The 24301-nt window shown below is 41.9% G+C and overlaps 1 protein-coding gene across 8 annotated transcripts in view; it reads right to left on the reverse strand.

Moving 5' to 3' along the window:
* Positions 1-24301, reverse strand: part of LOC121276097 (tensin-3-like) — a 488964-nt gene that overhangs the window by 87517 nt on the left and 377146 nt on the right. For all 8 annotated transcript variants that reach the window (XM_041184035.1, XM_041184034.1, XM_041184037.1 and 5 more), the window contains one exon: positions 9689-10951. In XM_041184035.1, coding sequence (XP_041039969.1) covers positions 9689-10951 — 1263 coding nt within the window. The remainder of the gene's footprint in view (positions 1-9688; positions 10952-24301) is intronic.

A 24301-nucleotide genomic window follows, 5' to 3' on the forward strand; every position in this document is an offset into this window, starting at 1 on the left:
CTTTTATAAGTCAAGCAGTAGCAAATTTACTTTAAATATATAGGCTGTATACAGGATTTAGAAGAGACAGCATAGGAGTTTTAGAAGCACGAGTGCCGTGAAACCTTTGTACGATGTGGGCAGTGGGAATGAAAGTCACTGTGTTTCAGACCAATTACATTAAGTAAATAACCAAGGCTGGTAAGGTATGCAACAAATATCATCTGCTCAGAAAGCCAAATATCTTTGAATTATATTTTGATCCCTTATATTTTGAGTATTTTATGTGAATTTTAAGAAAAATTCTCAGCTACAATGTCTTGTTTAAGAGAGATTAGTTAACTGAAAGCCAAATTTTCTAGTATAAATAATTAACTGAAAGATCTTTCAGAAGGTCTAAACTAGGGGATAAACTGATGTGTCTTATTTTTTTTTAAGTAAGGTGTATTACTACAACTAACATGTACTAAATATTAGTAGTGTTTATTAGTATTAGTAAGGTTTATTCATCTTGGTAAGGCTTATTAACAGGAGCAAGGTTTGTCAGTATTGATGAAGGTTTATTCGCAGTAGTAAGATGTAATAGATGTAGCAAGATTATTAACTAACAGAGAAATGCCAGGGCTGCTCTGACCTCTAGAATTCACATCCTGTGCTACGTGGAAACTCCAGGATGCTTCCTGTGTCCTGGATAACCATTTGTGCAGGAAGTGTTATCAGTTGCAGCAGCTTGAACTTTGGGTTTCAGAGCCTGAACAGCAGCTGGCGTCACTGTGGTGCATCTATGAGGCTGAGAGCTTCGTGGATAGTTCATTTATAGATGTGGTAAACCCACAACTTAAGAGTATGTGGGGAGAGAGGGGATGGATGACCATCAGGCAGTCAAGAAGAAACAGGCACGTAGTGCAGGCATCCCTTGAGTGCATCCCACTCTCTAAGCAGTATTCAGTTCTGAATATTGATGAGAGTAATGGTGGGGAGTGCAGCCAGCACCAAGTCCATGACACCACAGGTGTCTCAGCAGTACAGGGTGGTACAAAGTGATAGGTGATTTGATAGTTAGGGGTATAGACAGGCTGCAGGCTTGAATCCCGGATGGTGTATTGCTTCCCTAGTGCAAGGGTCAAGGATGTCACTAATCAGCTGCAGAGCACCTAAGGGGGCCAGGGTGAATATCCAATAGTTGTGGTTCACATAGGTACAAACAACATAGGCAGAAAGAGGGATGTGGTCCGGGACTCAGAATTTAGGGAGCTGGTTAGGAAATTAGCAAGCAGGACCTCAAAAGCAGTAATCTCCAAGTTACTCTCAGTACCACACACAAGTCAGTATAGAAATAAGAGCACAAAGCAGATGAATGCTTGGCTGAAAAGATGGTGCAGGAGGGAGGCCTTTAGATTCTTGGGACATTGGGTCTAGCTCTGGAGGTGATTGAATGTGCACAGCTGGATGGGTTGCACCTAAACAGAGCTGGGACTGAGTTCCTTACAGGATGTTTTGCTAGTGCTATTGGGAGGATTTAAACTAACTTGGCAGCGATGTGGGAAACAGGAGATAATATGAGAAAGGAATACCAAGGTGCACAGAATACTGGGAGATGTAGATAGCAGTGAGGAGCAAGAGTTCATAGCGGATGTTCAAGATGATTTTCTACAGCAGTATGTCTCTCGTCTAATGAGAAAGGAGGCCCTGCTAGACCTGGTTCTTGAGAACGAGTTGAGCCAATGGATAAAACAAAAACAGAATTACCTGGAAAAACTCAGCAGGTCTGGCAGCATCGGCGGAGAAGAAAAGAGTAGACGTTTCGAGTCCTCATGACCCTTCAACAGAACTGGGCCAATGGATCACTTGTCAGCAGAAGAGCATTTAGGGGACAATTAGCATTATATCATAAGGTTTGGACAGGCAATGGAAAAGTACAAAGAACAATCTAGAGTAAGAATAATTAACTGGGGGAAATTGGTTAAGAACAGATCTAAGCTGAATTAATTGGAGTCAAAGGTTGGCAGGAAAAATGATAGCTGAACAATGGGCTACCTTCAAAGGAGAGATAGTTCGGTCACATTCAAGGTATGTTCCCTCAAAAGGGAAAGGTAGGGTAACAAAAAAGCCAGAGCTCACTATCCCAAAAGAGAAAGAAATTAAGATAAAGAGGAAAAAGTGTGCTTATGACAAATGTCAGATAGAAAATACTGAGAACCAGGCTGAATATAGAAGGTTCAGGGGGAGGCGGAAAAGCAAGTGAGATAAACCAATACAGAATATGATAAGTGACTTGCAGCTAATATAAAAGAGAATCCCAAAGTCTTCTACAGGCACATAAATAGTAAAAGGGTGACAAAATAAGGAGTGGGGCTGATTAGGGACTAAAAAGAGGATTTACACATGGAAGAATAGGACCTAAGTGAGATATTAAATTAAAGCTTTGCATCTGTCTTTCTCAAGGAAAGTTCATGGTGAAAATGGAGATCATTCAGACACTAGATGGATTTAAAATTGATAAGGAGGTGGTGTTGGATGGGCTGTCTGAACTTAAAGTTGATAAGGCACCTGGACCAGATGAGATGCATCCAAAGATAATGAGGGAAGTGAGAGTGCAAATTACGGAGGCACTGGCCATAATTTTTCAGCCTTCCTTAGACTCAGGGTGGTGCCAGAACACTGGAGGATTACATAAGGTTATAAACCTGTTCAAAAAAGGGTATAAGGATAAGCCCAGTAACTACAGGCCAGTCTTGGTGGTGTGGAAACTTCTAGGAACAATCCGGGACAAAATTAATAGTCACATGGAAAAATGCAGGTTAACTAAGGAAAAACAGCACGTGTTTCTTAAGGGAAAATCATGTTCAAAAAACTCCAGCAAGTTAGTTAAAAAGGTAACAGAGAGGACTGATGAGGGCAATACTGTTGATGTGGTGTACATGGACTTCAAAAAGGCATGTGACTTTGTGAGACTTGTGAACAAAGTTATAGCACATGGAATAAAAGGGCCAGTAGAAACATAGATATGAAATTGGCTGAATGACAGGAAACAGAGAATAGTAGTTACTGGATGTTTTTCAGGCTGGAAGAATGTTTGTAGTGGAGTTCCCCAGGGTTCAGTGTCGGGACCATAGCTTTTCTTGATATATATTAATGACCTAGACCTTGGGGCACATGGCTCAATTTCAAAGTTTGCAGATGATACGAAACTTGGAAGCATTGTGATCGGTGGGGAGGAGAGTGTGGAACTTCAAGGGGACATAGACAAGTTGGTGGAATGGCAGATAGGTGGTAGATGAAGTTCAATGCAGAGAAATGTGAAGTGATACATTTTGGTAAGAAGAACATGGAGTGAAAATATCAAATAAAGGGTACAATTCTAAAGAGGGTGGAGGAGCAGACAGACCTGGGTGTATATGTGCGTAAGTCATTGAAAGTGACAGGACAGGTTGAGAGCTCGGTTAAAAAAGTATACAGGATCCTAGGCTTTATTAATAGGGGCATAGAGTACAAGGGCAATGGGGTTATGTTACACTTGTATAAGACACTGTTTCAGCCTTAGCTGGAATATTGCGTCCAGTTCTGGATGTTAAGAGGCTTCAATGCAATTTAGATAGGTTGAGCGAGTGGGCAAATACATGGCAAATGCAGTATAATGTGGATAAGTGTAAAGTTATCCACTTTGGTTGGAAAAACAAAATGGCAGAGTATTTTTTTAAATGATGATAGATTGGGAAATGTTGATGTACAAAGTGACCTGGGTGTCTTTGTGTGCCAATCACTGAAAGCAAACATGCAGGTACAGCAAGTAGTTAAGAAGGCAAATGGTATATTGGCCTTCATTGCGAAAGGACTTGAGTACAGGAGCAAGAATGTCTTATTACAGCTGCAGCTTTGGTGAGAACACACCTGGAGTAGTGTGTGCAGCTTTGGTCTCCTTATCTAAGAAAGAATATACTTGCCATAGACGGAGTGCAGCAAAGATTCACCAGACTGATTCCTGGGATTGCAGGATTGTCGTAAGAGGAGAGATTGGGTCGACTAGGCCTGTATTCACTGGAGGTTAGAAGAATGAAAGGGGATCTCTTTGAAACATATAAAATTCTAACAGGGCTGGACAAACTGTATGTAGTGATGCTGTTTCCTCTGGCTAAGGGGGTCTAGGACAAGGGGGTCACAGTCTCAGGATATGGGATAGGCCATTTAGGACTGAAATGAGGAGAAACTTCTTCATTCAGAGGGCGGTGAACCTGTGGAATTCTCTACCACAGAAGGCTGTGGAGGCCAAGTCTTTGAATATATTTAAGAAGGAAATAGATACATTTCTAGACTCTAAAGACATCATGGGGTATGGGGAGAGAGCAGGAGTACGGCATTGAGATAGAGGATCAGCTATGATCATTCTGAATGGTGGAGCAGGCTTGGAGGGCCGAATGACCTACTCCTGCTCCTATTTTCTGTTTCTATACTTTAGGAAGGATATGAAAGCATTGGAGAGAGTGAAGAAAAAAATCAAGAGTATGGTTCCAGGGATGAGGATCTTCACTTGTGAAGAGAGGTTGGAGAAGTTGGGACTGCTTTCCTTGGAGAAGAGAAGGCTGAGAATAGATTTGATAGATGTACTCAAAATCACGAGCGGTCTGGACAGAGGAGACAGGGAGAAACTGTTCCCACTCGTGAAAGGATCGAGAACGAGAGGGCACAGTTTTAAAGTAATTGACAAAAGAAGCAAAAAGCGACATGAGAAAAAACTTTTTCATGCAGCAAGCAGTTGGGGTCTGGAACGCACTGCCAGAGACTGTGGTGGAGGCAGGTTCAATCAAAGCATTCAAAGGGCAATTAGACTGTTATCTGAAAAGGAAGAAAGTGCAGAGTTGTGGGGAGAAGCGGGGAGAATGGAACTAAGGAAATTCCTCAGTCAGAGTTGGTGTAGACACGATGGATGTTTCTATGCTATAACAATCTTGTGATCTATTTTAATGTACCTCACTGAGAGGTAAATTGCTCCCTATAGTTAAATGGGTTTCAGCTTGTTCATTAGCACCTATAAATGACGTTAACCATTCCACCAGTATTTTTTGCAGAAAACCTAGCGCATCATGCAAAATCAAGATCAAAAAATCTGATTTCCTACTTCTGAGCTCAAATTAATACATTCATTTAATTTCTACATTACAACAGAATCCAAGCTAATGTGTAGATTATCATCATCTGTAAATGAAAGGAAGTTAAGACAAGTTGGTCAGGAGCCAACCAAAAATAAAGCTTATTGCAAAACCTTACATTACAATACATATCTCTTTATAAATTGCCTAATAGCCTGTCTTCTCTTGTTTCTTAATTAATGTGTGCATAGGTGACATTTGAGCAGTTAATTGCTTAAATTTGGGTTACCACCAGAAAAGTTTGCCCGCAGATAGGCATACCTGGAAATGGCATGCTGCCCACCGTTTCCAGCCTATTTAAATTAGTGACTGGAAACTTGTGGACAGCATGCCCACCATTTCCTGATATCTGTGCTTGGCGGAGAGTTGGAAATTGGCCCTTTGATGTTGTAAAGTCACAGTTTAGGCCTGAGGTTTTCTTTTTACTATCTCCAATTTTTAATCTACAAGATTTCAAACTGGTTTCAAGCTACATGCATTCACTCGTTCCATGGTTCAGCCAAATTCAATCCCAGTCTAAACGGAATTAACTGACTGCAAGCAGGCTAACCAAAGGGGAGCAGCAAATGGCCCAGAAAAAATAAATGGGCTAGCGAGGCGAGTATTGATCAGGATTTCCATTCCTGATCATGATTTTCTGATCTATACTAAATGAGATTGTGAAGATGTCAGACGAGGTCATCAATGGAAGAGAACATGATGCTTCCTATGTTGAAATAGCCTGATGAGACTCATTTTAAGGGTTATGCAGAACAATTGTCCAGTTGGATGAGTTACTAGAGGACACCAAATATCTATGCCCAGCTGAATCTGAATATACCCAGGCTACTTGCTGAATCATCAGCTTCAGTAAAGAAGTGAAAAATGGCAGAAAAAAATTGACAAAACCAAACTGTTTAAATGTATAAACTGATTATTTCTACTCAACATCTTTTGTTCCTATAGATTGATTCATGCACCTATAAAGTTAAGAGCAAAAAGGGAAGGCGTGGAACTTGGTTTAATCTAAAGGTGATTACTTGGAATAAATTAACAGAGAAGGCTACTTATGCAGACAGCCTAAATGGTTTTCAAAGGCAACAGGGGGCATTTTTAAAAAATTAAATATCTGAGATATATGACGCAATAGTAATAGATTAAAAATGGTTTGGATTGCATGGGTTTAATGGCCTTTCCAAGTTCTTAAGAATTCTTGTGTTCAAGATGGTAACAGCTACTTGTGTTTGTGATACGTATCTGTTGTAACGCCATCTAGCTTCCCTCTCCTACCATAGCTGCATTTTTACACATGTAATCATCATTTGAAGAAAACTTTGGAATAATTTTGGGGTACTCGCAACCTTGGATTCAGTATATATGTACACAGCTGGATTGGGGCACTGTAGTAGAGGCCTGATAAACGTACAAGAATTTTGCCTCACAATTTATCATAGGATTAAAACTTCCAACTAAAATAACATAGGAAATGTTAAATTGTAATTTGGATGGAGCACCCTGCTGCACACATCCACAGAGACATGCAAATAACTTATTGGTGCACAAAAGTAAGTTTCGATAAAAATCCTTTTCTTTACATCTGTAGCAGTTACTGGGAAAGGAGTAACCTGACCCAGGAGAAACGATCCAAAACACGTCATTTTAAACATTCTGACCACTGCAATAGCAAAGGCCATTGATTCCTCACAGACTTACACTTTGATTGCATAAATAAGCCACTATATAAAACCATTTATCCAGATTTCATGAAAATGTGATCTTACAAAAAATTTTTAAACAGCTTGGGTGTCATTCTGAAAAACATAGGTTAAAGGATTCCTAATCTGTTCAATATTCTAATGATGTAAACTATAATTTTTTAATACCAGATTTTTTTTTCCATTTGCAAGCCTACAGATTCTGTGCAGCTCAAGATAACTGCAGTCCTACTGGTTTCTTTTTCAGTCATTTTCAAGCTTCACACAAATTTCACAGTATTAATTAATAGTAATTATTACAGTTTTATTATAGCAAGATCCTGGGACTTCTTACCCAACAGCAATGTGCAATCACTTTCAGCAGCAATGACTCAAGAATCAGCCCACAATCATCCTCTCAGGGCAACTAAGGATGGGCAATAAATGCTGGCCTTGTCAACAGATACCACATCCCAAGAATTTTTTTTTTCAAAACTACAGTTTCCCAAACTGATTACATTTCCAAAATGTAAACAAGTTCCAAAATCCTGGTGCCAACAGAAGACACAAACCAGTGAATCCTTCACTCCAAAGTTGGTGAAGTATTATCAGAAAAATATATCAATCCTCATGAATACATGCCATTATTACAATGTTGGATTATAACATTTAACCACCAGAACTACTGACTGATCGTAAACACAATGCCAGAGCTAGTAATAGAAAATATGACACCGTTCTAGAGTTAATACTTTAAACCAGGAGCTAAACCACTCACCTGGTGCAGCTGTATCTGTGGTTTTATACTGGCAATATGGATAAGCAATAGCACATAACATGTGTGCTAGCATGCTGCTTCCACTTTTACAGCCATAACATATCAAACAACATCTGTCAATGATTTTTCTCATGTTCACATCAGAGGCTTTACAATCAATCACTTCTAAAAGCAGCATGAAACTGGAATGATGTCAAAATTCCATTTACTATGCAGCAAGAATGAGCTTCTAAACACTGCACATTTCTCATTCCCCTTTAACACAGGGCAGTTGTACTCCAGATTGTAATACTACGTAAACTCATTAATCCTCACTGCCTGACCTTTTCACAAGATGAACCCCTTCAGAGGCATAGCATGTTAACTTAGGAAAAGAAAAATAGAAGTAGCAGAACACACCCTGTCAACCAATCTTGGAACAATACAGGTGGCACCCAGTTGAGGTTTCAGGGAAAGGCTATTCTGTCTGCCAGATAAAGGAAGAATTGTTGTTTTAAATCATTTATTTCAGTGGCACTATTACAATGTTGTACCATACTGTGTCTGGAAAAATTTGAGAACTTCTCCACATGTTGCTCTCCGCATCCTGCACAGTTTGTAAATCTTGACAATCTAATTAACACTCTGCAAATGTAAGCATGGAGAAAATTTGACACATATAAGTTAATACTTTACAACATTATATTAAATTAACCAACCAGCTGCCATATTGACAATGAATATACTATCTTAATGACATTGTCCTGATTTATGAGTAATATTCTGCTTCTCCTAGATAACTATAAGTTGATATAAGAGCTACCATACAAATGGAAGACTAAACACACCTACAATAACTTAAAACAAATTTGAGGCATGCTGTGCAAGTTACCCAGGTAATACTTTTGACAATGCAACAAAAATAGTTTCCAGACAATGTTGAAAAGTGAAAAGAGGTTGTGCCACTGATCACAACGCTGAGTTCTTCTCAGATTTGAGATATAATAGTTTTGAACCACTTTAAGCAGAGATATAACTTGCAAAACATAATTCTCCCAACTTTCACTCCATTTCTCTCGATGATACAAATTTGGGCAGTGCTCCATATGCTGGCAGCAACACCTCACCTGGGTAGCGCTTCTTCATACATGAATTAGGGGTGAGAAAAATGCTAGCTTCCTCAATGCACAAAGTGTGGGTTTCTAGTTGGGTGTTTGGATGATGACCAAATGCAGGGATCCTGGAATATGTCCACCCTTTTCAAGTTCAAGATTAAAGTAAGTTAACTAATATTTTTACCACCACCCGTCTAAGATCAATTAATGGAAAAGATTAGGGATCAAACCTAGAGCTTAGTTCCACAGTGGACAGCAGATTGGCAACTGATTTATCCATGGAGCTTTTACATAAAAAGGATTAAATTGTGCTCCAAATGATTTACAAATATGTTTCAACTTTTTGTTTAATATCGCTATGTAGAGTCTTAACTTCCACATTACCTTTTTGTCATAAACAGTATTGAATATTCAAAGGAACAACCAACATGTCCTCAAACAGGAGTGAGGAAAAAAGAATACCCTGGCCCCCTCTGGAAAATGTAAATGTGCATTTCGTGGACAGTGGCATGTTCAGTTGTAACACCACTCATGGCCAAACAGACTGCCGACTGATTCTTGTGGAATTCTAGTCTTACAGAAGTTTGGTAACTCCACAAGAAACTATAGAAAGTGCATAAAATTATGGGAAAAGAATTGGATTAGCCACAAAGAAAGTTAAGTAATCATCTGAATACTCCAGGAATAACCTTAATGGGCATAAATGCATATACCTGAATTCACAATATACATTTCCAGTGGTAAAGCCTCCATGTTAGACAATGAACTCTGAAAATTAATCTTGCGTAGGAATACTGTAAGTGCATTCAAGAGATATTTTCTGTTCAGTATTTCAGTATATGTTGATGATTTTTTTTGAGACACCAAACAGAAAACATTCCTTAATGCACTTGAAATAACTCTATAGTGACCCGAGGAATTTTGATATGTGACATGCTTCCTGAAGAGCAGCTGGGTATTCTGCAACAGATTTGCTGCTCCCAGGTATCTTATAAGCTGACTAGCCAGTTAATTTACCTTGTTGGCAGTCAACTCCAGAGATCCTTTCAGTTTGTTCTTGGGCCATTGGATTCACACTGTTGCTTCCTTGCAGGTTTACATCTTTCTTGAGAAGAGCGCCTTTATTTACAGAATTAACACGTGTTGGAATTGGGACAAACGTAGGATCTAGGTCCATTATCAGCTTATTAAGCTGTTCAATTGACTGATCAATATCCAAAGTTGGGGACGTAGACAAATCTTGCTTTTTAGATCCCAACCCTGCACCTTCAGCAGTCTGATCAACCTCAGCAGGTTTGAGACCTTGATTTTCATGTTCAAACAAGACTTCAGGGGTTTGGTGGTCTTGTAACTTACTGTCTCCTGATAATGTGCTAAGCCCCCTCTGCACAGCATCTCTACTGCTAGACCCTCTTGCAGGAGTATCAGGAAGTTTAGATGTTGTTTGTGTTCGGCTCTGATCTTCTCCAGTGCCCACCATTGCAATCCTCAAGTCATTTTCTGCTGGATAGGCATACTGTTGAGCAGCAACCATTTGCTGTTGCCGCACCCAGGTTTGAGTTGAATAATTGCTTTGGTTATAACCCTGTGGTTGTGCAGACAGTGAAGGGTTTCTTGGTCGTTGAAAGGTGTTCTTTCCCTCAGTAACTCCAACAAATGTTCTGTCATACACTGTTTCTGTGCCTATTCCAAGGTCAGGTACAACAGCATTATGCAGATCATCTCCAGTGTTGCTTCCAAAACCATCTGATAGCAAAGAGTTCTGACTGCTCTTGTGAAAACTGAAGTTTCCCAAATTGTTTGACGGTTGGCCTTCTGAAGAGGAAAGTGTCCCTATGCTGTCCACACTATGCAGGTCATGATTTGGCATTTCATCATCTAAAATATCAGTCTCTCTGTCCTTGGCTTTCAGTTCACCATTCACATGAACTTGAACTGGTACAATGTGACGTACTCCACTGTATTTTACTTTTGTTTCAGTCATATCCTTCAACTGTACAGAATTCTCCAGCCCAAATCCACTTAAAAGCCTGTCCAACTCAGCTTTCTCTTGCAGGCTTAGGCCTCGCTTAACACCTGGTGGCAAGTGCTCCTCTGTCCGGTCTGTTCTTATGGAGGCTGTGGAGTTCCCAGAGTCACTGCTGACTGACAGAGTGTGGTCAATTTGGTCAGGTCCCGTAGTCGCGTGAGCACCACCAATAGGAATGTTGCCCTCAGAAGAGCTTTTCTTTCGTACCTTGGCATACAGACTTCCATCAATTGGCCCTTGGGTGTGTGACACTAGGATAGGAAAGAAGGAAAGAGACTATGAACCAAACTTAAATGGCATTGAATCACCGATTATCATATGGTATCAATGATATTAGAAACAGTTTTGAATTCTTGCTCCAACATTAGCTTAAACTCAGTGGAAGCAAATATAAGCTTTCAATTTTAACGGTGTACAAAGATTGTGTTATCAAGAGTATTTTATTTTAGCTCCCTATCAGTAATGTTCACCAACCAACTCTACGTACTCAACAGAGCCACTATGCAAAAGAAGGACAAATATGTAGAAGGCTTTTTTTTGCTAGGCTAAGTACACAAGCTTGGAGCATTACTCAGAGCTATAACCTCCAATTTATTTCACACTAAAAATATTTTTACTGGGAGTGAGTTTCACATTTTAAGCTAGCACTCCTTATCAAAATATAAGTTGAAGCTTGTGTTTATCATTAAAAATTTTCCACTAGGTGCCTTCCAGATGGTATTCATAAATAGAAAATGTTGGATTCACTTCGTAAAATGTACCTACAAACAAAATAGGTCCTGTAAGCAACAAATTATGACAAGTATCTTCATTGGTGCAACTAACTATAATTTAGTTGGGACTTTCCTGTTCATGAGATATCCAGTCAAACTTATGCCCATAGATAGTTATATTTTACTGCTGGCATATCCTCTATGAATGTTGTATAAAGATGCAACCAAAGTGACAAGCAACTGATCTTTTCTTGCCCAAGGCACTATAGTTGAGGAATTACAACAGTCAAAATGACAGTGCACACTTTTGCTGGAGGGCATTATTATTGTGTCACTTATGGCATTGCATAAAAAGTACAGCATTTTTGTGATGTAATCAGAGATGTCAATATTTCCAAAGCACCAAATGGCATTTTATTTTCCATTTCCTTACCTGCAGCAGGTAGATCTTTACAATTACATATAATCTGTAATATTTACACAATATATCTGCTCACTATAATTCAGCTCTCTGAATGCAAATACATGCGACTGCTACAATAAAACCAAGTGGACTCATGTTCCAAGGGCTTACAATTACTCAAAATATTCTTCAGTTGAATGTCTCAAATGTAGTAGGTTCCAAAGATGCCCCATGTATTTGGCTATGTGTCGAGTACTTGGTGACTTAAAGAACAACAATACACAAGCAAGGTCTAATCCTTGCTGTGCTAAGAAATCAGTTGATCACGAGATTCAACTGTGATATCCTCCACAGCCAGAGTCTGACATTTAATGCCCAAGCTCATAGAAGAGTTTGAGTGAAGCTTTTAAGGAAGCCATCAAACTGCACATCTAATAGCACCATAAAACAGGGGAGAAAATTGGAGTAAAAAAATAGCAATCCAAATAAAGGATTAGTCTGTCATAAACTGCAAGAGCAAAAGACACATTAAATCAAAGCCTTTTTCTTTGAGGACATGGTTTCCTATTCCTCTAAGAAAAAATTACCACATAACATAAAATCTGAAGGATTATGAGTAGTGTGGATAGTAAACTTCACCTGCTACCTGTCCCCTAGATGGCATTATTCCACAGTTAAAAAAAATTACAAGAATTACCATCTTGTAATGCGCTTACAAATACTGTAATTATTTAGATGCATACAAATCGTTTTCATCTGCTCATGTGTTCATAACAATTATCACAATCCTGTGGAAATGGGTTTTCCACATTAAGAATCTGGCACATTTTCTTTAATGCAGCAGTGATAAGTTCCTTAGTGAAACAACATTCGTAAATTTGTCTCAGTTAATCCAACAGCTCTCCCTCACCTGGTTGCCAAAAACTTTCACTCCACACTGATCAAAGAATAAAAGCTTTTAGAAAAATTTTACTGTCTTTTATGCTCACAGGTAATTTTCAGATAGTATTCATGGTATGGAAAATACTACCTTACACATGCAAACATTCTAAAGGTAAATGAAGAGACAAGTAAGAATTGTCAGTTCTCGCCAAATGTGCACTTTTCACATGTCTGCCTGCATATAATGAAATTACAGATTAACCAAGTTCAAAGATCTCCATTTTTGAATACTATCAGAGCAAGTCTATCACAGTCAAGTAGAAAAATTGATCTCAATATCATCAAACCATTGGGCTGATGAAACGAATTATGAACAATAAAAAAGTCTGTTCTCCTCCTGTTATACAGTGCTCCTGTTTTCTTTACTCCTTTGCTGTCTGGGGCGTCTTGCTACAAAACCCACATAGAAGTAAAGTAGATAAAGGCATTTCAAGCTGATAACACATCCTACAGCTATCCTTCTACTACTCATTCAACGCTAGTAAAAATAGGGGCACATTGATTCCAGCTAGGTAAACATATCTGGACCTCGACCACATGCCACCCCTAGTCGCAGTCAGCACAAAACTCACAGTAAGAATAAATAAGCGACCCGATGAGGTGGTGTTTAGAGAAAGCAGTAGCACTGTTGCACACTGAGGCAACTCTGGGCTTGTTCAGTACTACATTCCTTTTCACAAGAAAGTGTTTTTTTAAACTTTGGCTTGTCCCATTTTCACTCTTTTACTTCCTTACCCCCAAACACACAAACTTTAATAGCTATTACCAATGTTAATACAAGCATCTTACCTCTCACACTGTGTTTCATTACTGCAGGTATTCAAAGCTCCTCTAAAGGCAGCAGCTTCAGAAACAATCACTGCACTCCAGGCTTATGGTGCAACAACAGCATTGGAATGGGGCCCTTATTTTTCATTATACTGTGCACTTTCCTCCCTCTGAAGGTGACTGGTCTTACAAGATATGCATGAGACTTCACACTGGCCAAATATGGCAATGGAAAATGTAAACAAGGGGGCGGGATTTCATGTGTGTTCAAGCTAGCTGCAAGCACCAATGGAATTTATGCTTACTGATTGAAATCATACTACATATAATTTGGTGTGTTGAAGGCATTCATTTTGTTAACTAAGTCCAGCTGTTTAGTCAGAATTCTCAGAGCCTCGGACAGGCAGTTTGTAACTAATAAGGATAATAACCCTGAAATTATGCACGGGCTAATAGCGTAGAAATGCTTCATGTAGATACGTGAATTCCCAATCTCCATTATTTTATGCAGATGGTAAATAACTTTTTTAAAATTAAAAATGCCTCTGCTAAAATAGCAGAAGGGATCTAAATTATTGCCTAAATCTTCCAGTTTCCAGATCCTCAGAGATGGGGCTGGGGCGTAAGTTGGGAGATGCGCATCAGAACACCACAGGGGTCCTAACAGACAGGCAGACTTGGAGTCCAGGAAGTTTAAACTTCCAATGGGCTGCTTCCTAGTGCACGGGACCCTCTGAGAAAGCCTCCGACTTTGAGACTGAGGCCAGTTACGGAGGACTTAACCTGCATACTTACCCTGGAAATATCATACAGTTTACTACCTGGTCTAACACAGTAGTTAGCCAGTATAACTCTACTGAGCACCACAACTGACCACCCCCATGGATGCCTTAGCAGGCCTGACTTCCCTCCAGCCCTTACCAAACTCCCTCTGACCAAACCCAACTAACTCCCTTCGCCCCTCAATCACTCAACTAACTCCACCCCACCGCCGTCTAGCCCTCTTGAACATCTAACTGCTCTGTGACCAACCGACTAGCCCCCTGACCATGCCCTCAACTAGACCTGACTACGACCCTCCCGCTAAACTCAACTACCCCTTTGACCACCTGACTAACGCCCCTGCCACCGCTCCCCACTCATGCCCATCCAGACCCGACTACCCCCAGGACTAGATCTGATTACCTGCACCCCCTCCCCCCGCCCAGATCCAACTAACCCCCACTGACCAGACCTGATTACCCTGCAACCATTCCCCAACCTGACTACCCACCTAAACCCCTACTCACCTTATCCACTTACTGAAAGCCTGGAACCTTTAAAAACTTACCTGAATACAGAAGCTACTGTCATGAAAAGGGGGCGTGTCCTCTCTTCTTTCACTCAATGATCTTTTCTTGGAGAGGCTGCACTGACCCTTCGATGCTTCAGCCGGGATTAGGAGATGTGGTTGAAAAATTGTTAAAAGGTTTGCAAAAATCTTCACAGGCAGTGTCAATGAGCTCTGCATTGACCCTGACTGGAAGATTTGGGCCATGACCATTCAGAGACTCTAGAGTGCTTCAAACACACCTTACATTCATATAGCGCCTTTAACTAGAAAGAACATTTTAAAGTTGAAGCGTTGTTGGGCTGGGGGGGTCAATACAGGTCAGCACATGCACACGGATTATGGGGTAATGGACGTTGATGTGCATTAGGACATGGGCAGCAAAGTTTTGGATGAACACAGGTTTATGGAAGTTGGATAGAAAACCAGCCACAAGAGTACTGGGATAGTCAAGTCTGGAGGGAATAAAGCATGAATGAAGGTTTCAGTAACAGGTGGGTTGAGACAGGGGCAAAGACTGGTGATATTATGGAGATGGAAATAGGCAATATGGGCAATGGAGAGGATACTGGGTCCATAGCTTAGCTTAGAAATACAGCGAGGTTACAAACATTCTGGCTCAGCCTTACAGTGTCTGGAGGCGGTGTGAATGGCAGCATGATGAACAGGTGAAGTCCAAAAGGAAAAACAAAAGAAAAACTGGTTAAAACCAAAATTTACAAGGAAAAATAGAGAAAAGAAATGGGGGCAAGGATTACTGTCTGAAATTGTTGAGCTCATTGTTGAGTCTAGAGACACAGCCTTCAGACCATAATCTCTGCCCCAATTTTGTTTCCCTTTTCGTTGCAGGTTTTGGTTTAAACTCATTTTCCTCTTGTTTTTGCTTTCAGTTACCACTTGCTCATCATTCTGCCATTCACACCACCTCTAAACACATCTTTTCTTTCTTTACTTGTTCCATTACCATTCCCTTTTGCCTTGCAACACCATCAGTTAATCTCTCCTGTCTTCCAGGCAATCACAGGCCTACCCCTTTTTTTTTCTTTTTCTTACCCTCCCCTCTTTCATTGGCTTAAAACTTATTACCTTTCTAACTTTGCCCAGCTCTAATGAAAAGTCAACGACCTGAAACGCTAACTCTGTTTCTCCCTGATGTTGACTAATCTGCTGAATGTTTCCAGCACTTCTTGTTTTTATTTCAGGCTTCCAGCAGCCACAGTATTTTGGGATCTGCAATCCATGAAGCTTGTGGCAGTGTCTGAAGATACTGGCTTCAGTTTCCAAATACTCAATTGGAGGAACTTTGAGCTCATCCACAATGAGCTTCATGCAGACAAGTAATTTTATTTATCATAAAATCAAAGCCAGAAACAAAATTATATTTTTTAGTTAAGTTGTTAATCCTGTGGAGAATTTGTCACCCTCTTATAATTGGCACGGTTCAATTTACAGTAGTCTCAGCAGAACCCAGCAAATATGTTCATTCGATGAGGCACTGAAGTTGATTTGTAGCAAGCAATATCACAATATCAAAACAGTTTTCTGTTACACTGTCACATCCCCTCAACCCTTCTTCCAACACAGGGTGCAGCTTTTGAAACCAAAGACTGCAGCTGAACAGATTTCACACACAGATAAAATCAACACCCACTGGATTCAATACAATTTCTTATCGAGACATATTAGCATTCCAATAAGCTCCTAGCAAAACTAGTTCAAAAAAGTGAAAAATACCCTCACATAAACACAAGGTCAAACTGTGCCCTTAGTTTTAAATAACAACCCAAGTAAAAAATTACAAAATCATTGCATTCAAACGATTCACCATTCTGCGTTAAACAGAAAATTTCTTTCCAGCCCAATGTCCAAGTCAGACACATCTATAGACATATTGTACAATGAATTATTTTCCTATTTCCAAAGTAAGGTAAAATAATTTTGTTACTCTACTGGCTTAGTTTTATATGAAGAAAACTCACTTGAGATAAACAGTACAGGGTTACCAATTCTACCCCACAACCAGAGAGAATACTCCATGCGCAATGAAGTAACTAAATTCCCTGTTCTTATTTATTTATGCCAATGATATATGTATCTTTTACATCATTTTATCTAGTGGTAGAGAATGAATTAAGTTCTTCATAAGTAATTGCTTTTTTAAAAAAATCGGTCACTCCTGAATCCATTAACGATTGTGAATTTTCAACCATTTCTTATTCTTCTGGCCACTTACTAGTGCACCTGAACTACATTAGAAACTTCTGAAAAATGATGGGCAAACGATGGCACAATAGCTGTTTTTACATCCTTTTCCCGCTGCCAGCTCTGAAATGTAGGTCCTGTGCAGGCAGTGGCCACATCAAATTGTACCTAGAGCAATGTACCAATGGCTAAGAAGACCTGCTCAACAAACATGCCCATTTGGCAGCAGTTGTGCACTTGGGTGATGTAACGTCATCATCATCAAGCTTTTTGCTATTCTCTCTACTGTGCGTAATAGCTAAAATATCACTACCAGCTGGTTGCCTGGAAGACTGGCTGCATATTACAAGGCTACCAATTGAAAAACATTCCACTGCTCTTCCTGGCAGGCATTTCCTTGTTCTGAATCATTTCACACATATCCCAGTGATGAAAGCATTTTCATTTTCACGTGTTTTGTATCTTTGTGCCTGCACACGGTGTCGATAATGATGTTCCCTTTCAATCCCACTCTCCAGCTCCTCCTCAGTTCCGTGGTCAGCTGGATGATTTTTTTTTAGCACAAGTCTTTGGGGATTAAAATTGCACTTCACTGTCTTTGAGGGCCTTCTCTTTAAGAAGAGAGTGTGAAGGCTTTCTGCATGCCATTATAGAGGAATGTTTTCTGGCAGCTGGGCCGCATTCCATACAGGTGGAGCAAATAAGCATATCCTACAAATCTTTCATTGCTTCTCTGCATGTCAGTCTGTAAATGAAGCAACACCTGCAAGGGAAGACAAAGTTTTGTGGTCTTTCATACATATTTCTGGGAAGTAGCACATGGTCTTTAAAACCTGGAGGTTAAGATGGGTAGAAGACATTACAAAGGCTCAAGGTATAATTTCCTCTTATCCTGTAAGATCAATGAACTTCTTCTTGCATTAAGAAATTGTGCACTGGTTGCTAGAGTTGGCACTCACTGCCAAGGCCACCTCTTCCTACTGGAATGAGATCATGCTCTTCAAGGGCCTCCATTCCTCAGCACAGAAAAAATTTGGTTCTCCTTTGTCAGATTCCAGCCATCAAAACCTCAACTGAAATGTGTGTAAATTATCAATGCTCAATGCCAAGAACCACCACCAGCTTCAAACTATGCAGTGGCCCAAAATGTTTAAGGACAAAAAAATCAACGTCCCATTTAAACTGCTGGAGTCTGTTTAATGCTGAAGTAGCTGAGAATTCTCTGGCCTTGTCCTCACATAAGGGTGTGCCAAGTAGAGGGCACAGAGGCACTGGGAGCCCATTGACAATCTTAAAATTACACCAGGAAAATAGGATGGAGTGTCATGGCAAGTTTACATCGGCAAGCAGAAGTGCACACCAAGTGTAGGTCAACAATAAAATTGCCAATAGAGAAAAAGCTAACTCTCCAGATCTATTGTCTTTTACTTCAACTGAGGCCAATCCAAGCGCTCTATTTCAATTTAATTTATTTTCTACATCTGTCTTTTCCTTCCCATTTAGGTTAATTTTAATCCTGTTGTTTAATCATTTGTTTTTAAGGTATTTCCTTGTGAAAGGACACACACTGTTTGGAGGCTAGCAGTATCGTTGCTGGCTGGCACATTTGTCTACTTAACAGTCACTGCACTCCACAAAGTAATTCTTTACATGTCATGAAAATGCCTCAAAGAGCTACATGACAAGATGATTTCTAAATACAAGTATTCCTTAGAGACCAGATTAGCAATTCATTACTTTCCTTAATTGCATTAGCTTCCCTGCAGAAATTTATTTACACAACTTAATCAATGTTTATTTGAAAGTTTACCCTGGTTATATTAATTCCTTAACGATTCCCACACAGAGGAGGGAGCATAGAAGGGGGTTTAATATATTCCACACAGTATAAATTTGCTATTTAAGATTTCTCATACTTGCATGGCAAGAACAGCCAATATAGAGTTCTGGACACTTGGGCTGGAATTTTCCGTGAAGCGCTGAGGGGGGCTGATAGGACCACAAACAGATGGTGTTGGCAATCCTACTCCAATCCCTGAACTCTCCAGCAGGCAGGGTGACCAATTATACATTGCTCGGAGACAGGAATGAGGTGGCAGCAGTGTCATTAGTTGGCATGGTCGGATGCGCTGATGTTTTATTAAACGGCTGCCCGCACCGGAATAATACTTCAGACCTCCTTTCACACTGGCTTCAAATATCTAATTCACAACCTCCAGCCAGAAGTGCAATCCTGCCACTGGGAGAGGGCCAAGAGGCAGAGGTGGTGAAGGCCTAAGGAAAGAGGCACTTGTCAGCAAGGCAGAAAGAAGATTCTGTGTGACCCGATGGTTCACATCTCCCTACATGTTCTCCTCCAGGTTAACTGGGCAAGGCAGGAGGTCCTCTTCCCCAGGGACAGGAAGAGGAGATTTGCTCATTCAACCAAGCAAACCTGGATCGAGGCTGCATGCAGGTCAACAGTATGGAGTTATCTGGAGAACCGGGCTCCACAAGTATCACAAATGCATCAAAGACCTCCACCCCTCACAGGTGAGTACCACACTTTGGCTCCCTTCAGAGTTAGTGGCTGTCTAAGTGTGAGGATACGGCTACTGGGGAGGTAGAGCCCACCATGTTGGTGGCAATGGGGTGAGGCTGCAACCTCCTATTGGAAAGGAATGGCTGCAGCTCCGTCAAGAGACATGAGACTGCACTGGCAACCCCTGCAAGGTCACTCCAGAGAGGGCCAATGCCAAATATGTGTCAGTGGCCACATCAGTTAGGATGCCAGTCGCTTAGGTCTTGTGCCGGTTCTTGTGGGGCAACTAACATGTTCCATGTTCCCACAAGAGAAGAGGGCCCACAACACAAAAGAAAGGCCCCAGACTGGCGACGTGGTTCCACTTCTCACCATCCTCACTCTCATAGAGGAGGCAGCTCTAGAGCTGGGAGAGAGCAGCAAGACAACCAGTCCATCATGTGCGATGAGGCCTGAGTACAGTTGAAAGAGTTTGAGCAGCCTCATTAACGGGCATGAGGGAGCTTGAGGTGAGCATGAGGAACAACATTTCTGTGCCCTCCAATGTACAGATATCAATATGAATAGTAGCCAATTATGGAAGCTCTTGTTTGATCTTTCTGTTCTCTCACACTGGTCAGCCACAGGAAGAGAGAGCTCTGGCTCTGGGAGATAGATGTCCACCTCTGAAGAGGAGCAGGGCACCTGAAGAGGGTGCATCCTCCACTTGTGCAGGCACCTTCACCTCGATGGTTATGCGCTCAGAAATATATTTAGGGCCACAGCCTAGTGAGAGCACCATATGTGCACCTGACCAGCTGTCATACACTTACAGCTGAGGCCACTGACAGTGAGAGGAGTGTGGGAGGCCAGGCTGATGCTGAGTCCCTGTCACCCCGAGGGCCACTTGGGAAGGGCCATGGCATTTGTAGTGGTCTTTTGGGCCATCAAGAAGCACCAGCTAACACTGGGCAAGGCAGCCTGGGCTTGGAACACAGGTGAACAGCAACAGGTGGGCTTGATTTTGTAGGATGGATGCTGTGGCAAGCGTCATCTGAATCATGTGTGTATGAGCACCCCCTGTGCCTCCACTGTACCTACATCATGGTACATGATGGTCCATGAGGCCCCTCATACCTTTCTGATGCAGCAGTTGGTTATCAGCTTCCTCTTCATCCTCCTCGTCTGATGATGCCTTGTATTCCAATAAATCCTTATTGGCCAGGGCCACCCCCAACCCCAGAAGTGCCAGGTTGCGCTAAGCACAGCAGACCACCACCATCCAGGAGACTTTCACTGCGGCACATTGAAGGGCCCCACCGGAACAATCCAGTCACAGAATCTCAGCTTCAGGAGACTGATGGTCTATTTTCTTGGAGGCCCTGGTCTCTGTATTTCTCCTTGACCTCCATCCTAGGGTTCCTCACTGGAGTTAGTAGTTAGAAGCCATCAGAAGGTATCCTTCGTCACCAAGATTCCAACTTTGAAGGTGTGTAAGGTTGGGTGGTGGGGGGAGTGGAAGGGGATGGAGGAGGGAGAAGTAGAGGGTGAAAAACTTGAGGACCTGGGAGTGCCTGAGTAGTCGATGTGGCTGCTTCCAGAGAAACATGCACATACCTGCTTTGGAGGCGCTTCAAAGGAGGTTTACTAGATTGATACCTGGAATGAGTGGGTTATCATAAGAGGAAAGGTTGAACAGACTGGGCTTGTTTCCACTTGAGTTTAGAAGAGTGAGTGGTGATTTGATTGAAGTATACAAGATTCTGAACGGCCTTGATAAGGTGGATGTCAAATGGGTGTTTCCTCTTGTGGGTGAGCCCAGAACTAGGGGGCACTGTTTTAAAATTAGGGGTCGCCCTTTTAAGATGGAGATAAGGAGAATTTTTTCTCTCAGAGGGTTGTGCGACTTTGGAATTCTCTGCCTCAGAAGGTGGTGGAGGTGGGGTCATTGAATATTTTTAAGGCAGAGGTAGATAGATTCTTGTTAGGCAAGGGAATCAAAGATTATCGGGAATGTGGAAATCGAAACACAAGGAGATCAGCCATGATCTTACTGAATGGTGGAGCAGGCTTGAGGGGCCGAATGTCTACTCTTGTTCCTATTTCTTATGTTCTTATGTATCCATTGGTGGTGGTCACAGACCAGTTGCAGATTAATGGAATGGAATTCTTTCCTGTTAATGAAGGCTGTTGGTGACACTGCCACTCTGACTTCTGGAGGTAGCTTATCCCTTCATCTGTAGACCCTTGCTATAGGGTACCTTCTTTTTCACTTTGGCTTGTGGGCTCGTCTGCAACTTTCTGCCGCTTCCCCATCATGGGATTGCTGATGTCTGGATCTATGTGCCCTTGCCTCCCTCCCTATGAGATTCGCCTCCTGAATAGACGATGCCCATAGCCAGTCAGGACTGCCGATCTGAAAGGTCACTCTGCCAGTTGTTTTCTCCAAATGCCCCAGTCCCCCTCCGACCCCTCGCAATTGACCCTTGTGCCAACAGCCAGATGGGCACTATGGAGACACGACCTGGTACCTGGACACTCCCTGTCCTCAATACGATCGCAGTGGCCAAGCTGCCACTGCCTTCCGGTGAAGGCAAAATGAGTGCTGAATGCAGCATTTACCTCAGTTGTCATCGCATGGCCGCCCTTAAATATCTGCTGGAGCACTGAAGCCCTGTGGTCTCCATGCATTTTCCTTAAAAGTCAAATGGGGCAGTAAAATAGAATTTAATTGATGTTTAATTACCTTAACTAGCTTTCAATTGCTTTTTTACCGAAAGTGTGCTCCATTCACACTTGACCTGCTGCTCGCCATCGGTAAAATATAGACCAGGCACGACGAATTTATGTTGCAGAGATCCAAGACGTACCCCCCACGTGATTTTATGTCATCACCTCGCCCCCACCTCCAGGACTATCCACAAAGGGGCTGGATAATCCTGGCCTTAGTTCCTACTATTCAGGAGGAGGATGGGCATAATGTTTTTACTGAGCAATTCTACAGTTTTACCTGTGCTAAGATCAGATGTGCTAACCAGGATTGAGGGAGCAGTAAGTCAGGCACCTGTCTATCACCTCAGCTGGTCTGATGAGATGAAAGTTTCCTTGGGTTTTATATAAAGTAAGTTTGGGAATTTTCAATCTAGTTTCCAGTGGACATTGGCTGACAGCACTAAATTAGCAATCTCACTTATTATCACTGGTTTAAGAAATGGAAACAGAACAAACAGCTGTAGTCATTGCTGAGGGGCTCACATTGAGGATTATTACTGTCCCAGAACATAGGGCACAACTTTCAGGTCAGTGTGCAGGCGCGATCGGTGGGACCAGGAGCGGCCTGGGAACGGACCGCCCACAGAGATCAGCCCCTGACCACAATTTCACACTGGCTGCCCAACTAACGGCCAACCAGCCTGAAGCATGCGCTGAAATGCTCAGCGCTGCCGGGATGGGGACAGGAGGAGGGCAGGCGCTAACGTAAGAATGAAAGCTCCCTGAAGGCAAAGTGCTGCCTCAGGGTGCTGAAGACTTCAAGTGTTAAATAAAGGTTTTAAAAATCAGAACAAAGCTGTCCATGCATCACAGTCGCCTGAACATAAACATTGGGCAGGATTTTCCCCCCACACCCGTCGGGGGCGAAGTTGAATTGCGGGTGCACAAAGGCGCGCCTCTGATCGGTGCCCATTGGGGGCACAGCGCTATTTTACGTGGGCGGGCCAATTAAGACCCACCCAGCGCGACGTCCACTCAGAAGTGCAATGCGCTCCTTGTGCGGGCTGGGGAGGGAAATCCCTAAACCCGAGAGCGGGCTCTTTTGCGCACGCGCACAAAAGAGCACACATATCTCCCTGAGGCTAAGTGCTGTCTCAGGGAGATCAGCTGTTCTATCATAAATATTAAAAATAGAGGGAAAAAAAATCCTGACGTCCCCTCATGTGACACTGTCACATGAATTGGGACATGTGCATAATTTAAAAAAAATACTTCAATAACATTTTTAAAAACCTCTATGAACTCTCATCCTGGCTGTGGATGAGGTTTCATGCTTTTTCTAATTCCCACCGGGGCTCCTGGCCTGCCCGCCAACCTTAAGGTCGGACGGGTAGTTCCATTAATTAGCTCAATGACTCTGTCAATGGCCTCAATTGGCTGATTTTGCTGCGGCCCTGCCTACTTGAAAATTTAAATGGGGCGCGGTGACATCGGGAGTTCCGCCTGGCAACATCACACATCATTTTACACATTGGCGAGCCCTCCCCCACCGCTCACCGAGGGGAAAATCCTGCCCATTATAAAAATTCTGTCCATAGGTTTTTATTTTTTTAATTTAATAACGGAAACCTCATCCTGCCCTTGGATGAGGTTTCATGAAAAATGCAAAGGCCGCCTGGCTGATTCGCCCATCCACCAACTGTAAGGTTGGATGGAGCACAAAAAATCAGGGACAATTACATCTTGAATGGGCTTAATTGCCCTCTTAATTGTTGGCGGGCCTGCTTCCGACTTCGGTGTGCGCCCGCCAACCGTCGCCAAGCACAAAATGATGTCAGGATACTTGCCTGCACGCCGACCTGAAAATTCTGCCCACAGTAAACTTTATTCTACATCTAACTGTATTATAACTGACTTGGGAGTACACGCTGTGACACTGTGTACCCAAAATGGATACTATTCCATTCTACTAACAGCCCTCCATTAATGAGAATAAACATTAAACAAAATCTTTAGATAACTAAAATTTAA

The sequence above is a fragment of the Carcharodon carcharias genome, chromosome 3 (assembly GCF_017639515.1).
Source record: "Carcharodon carcharias isolate sCarCar2 chromosome 3, sCarCar2.pri, whole genome shotgun sequence".
Lineage (NCBI taxonomy): Eukaryota > Metazoa > Chordata > Chondrichthyes > Lamniformes > Lamnidae > Carcharodon > Carcharodon carcharias.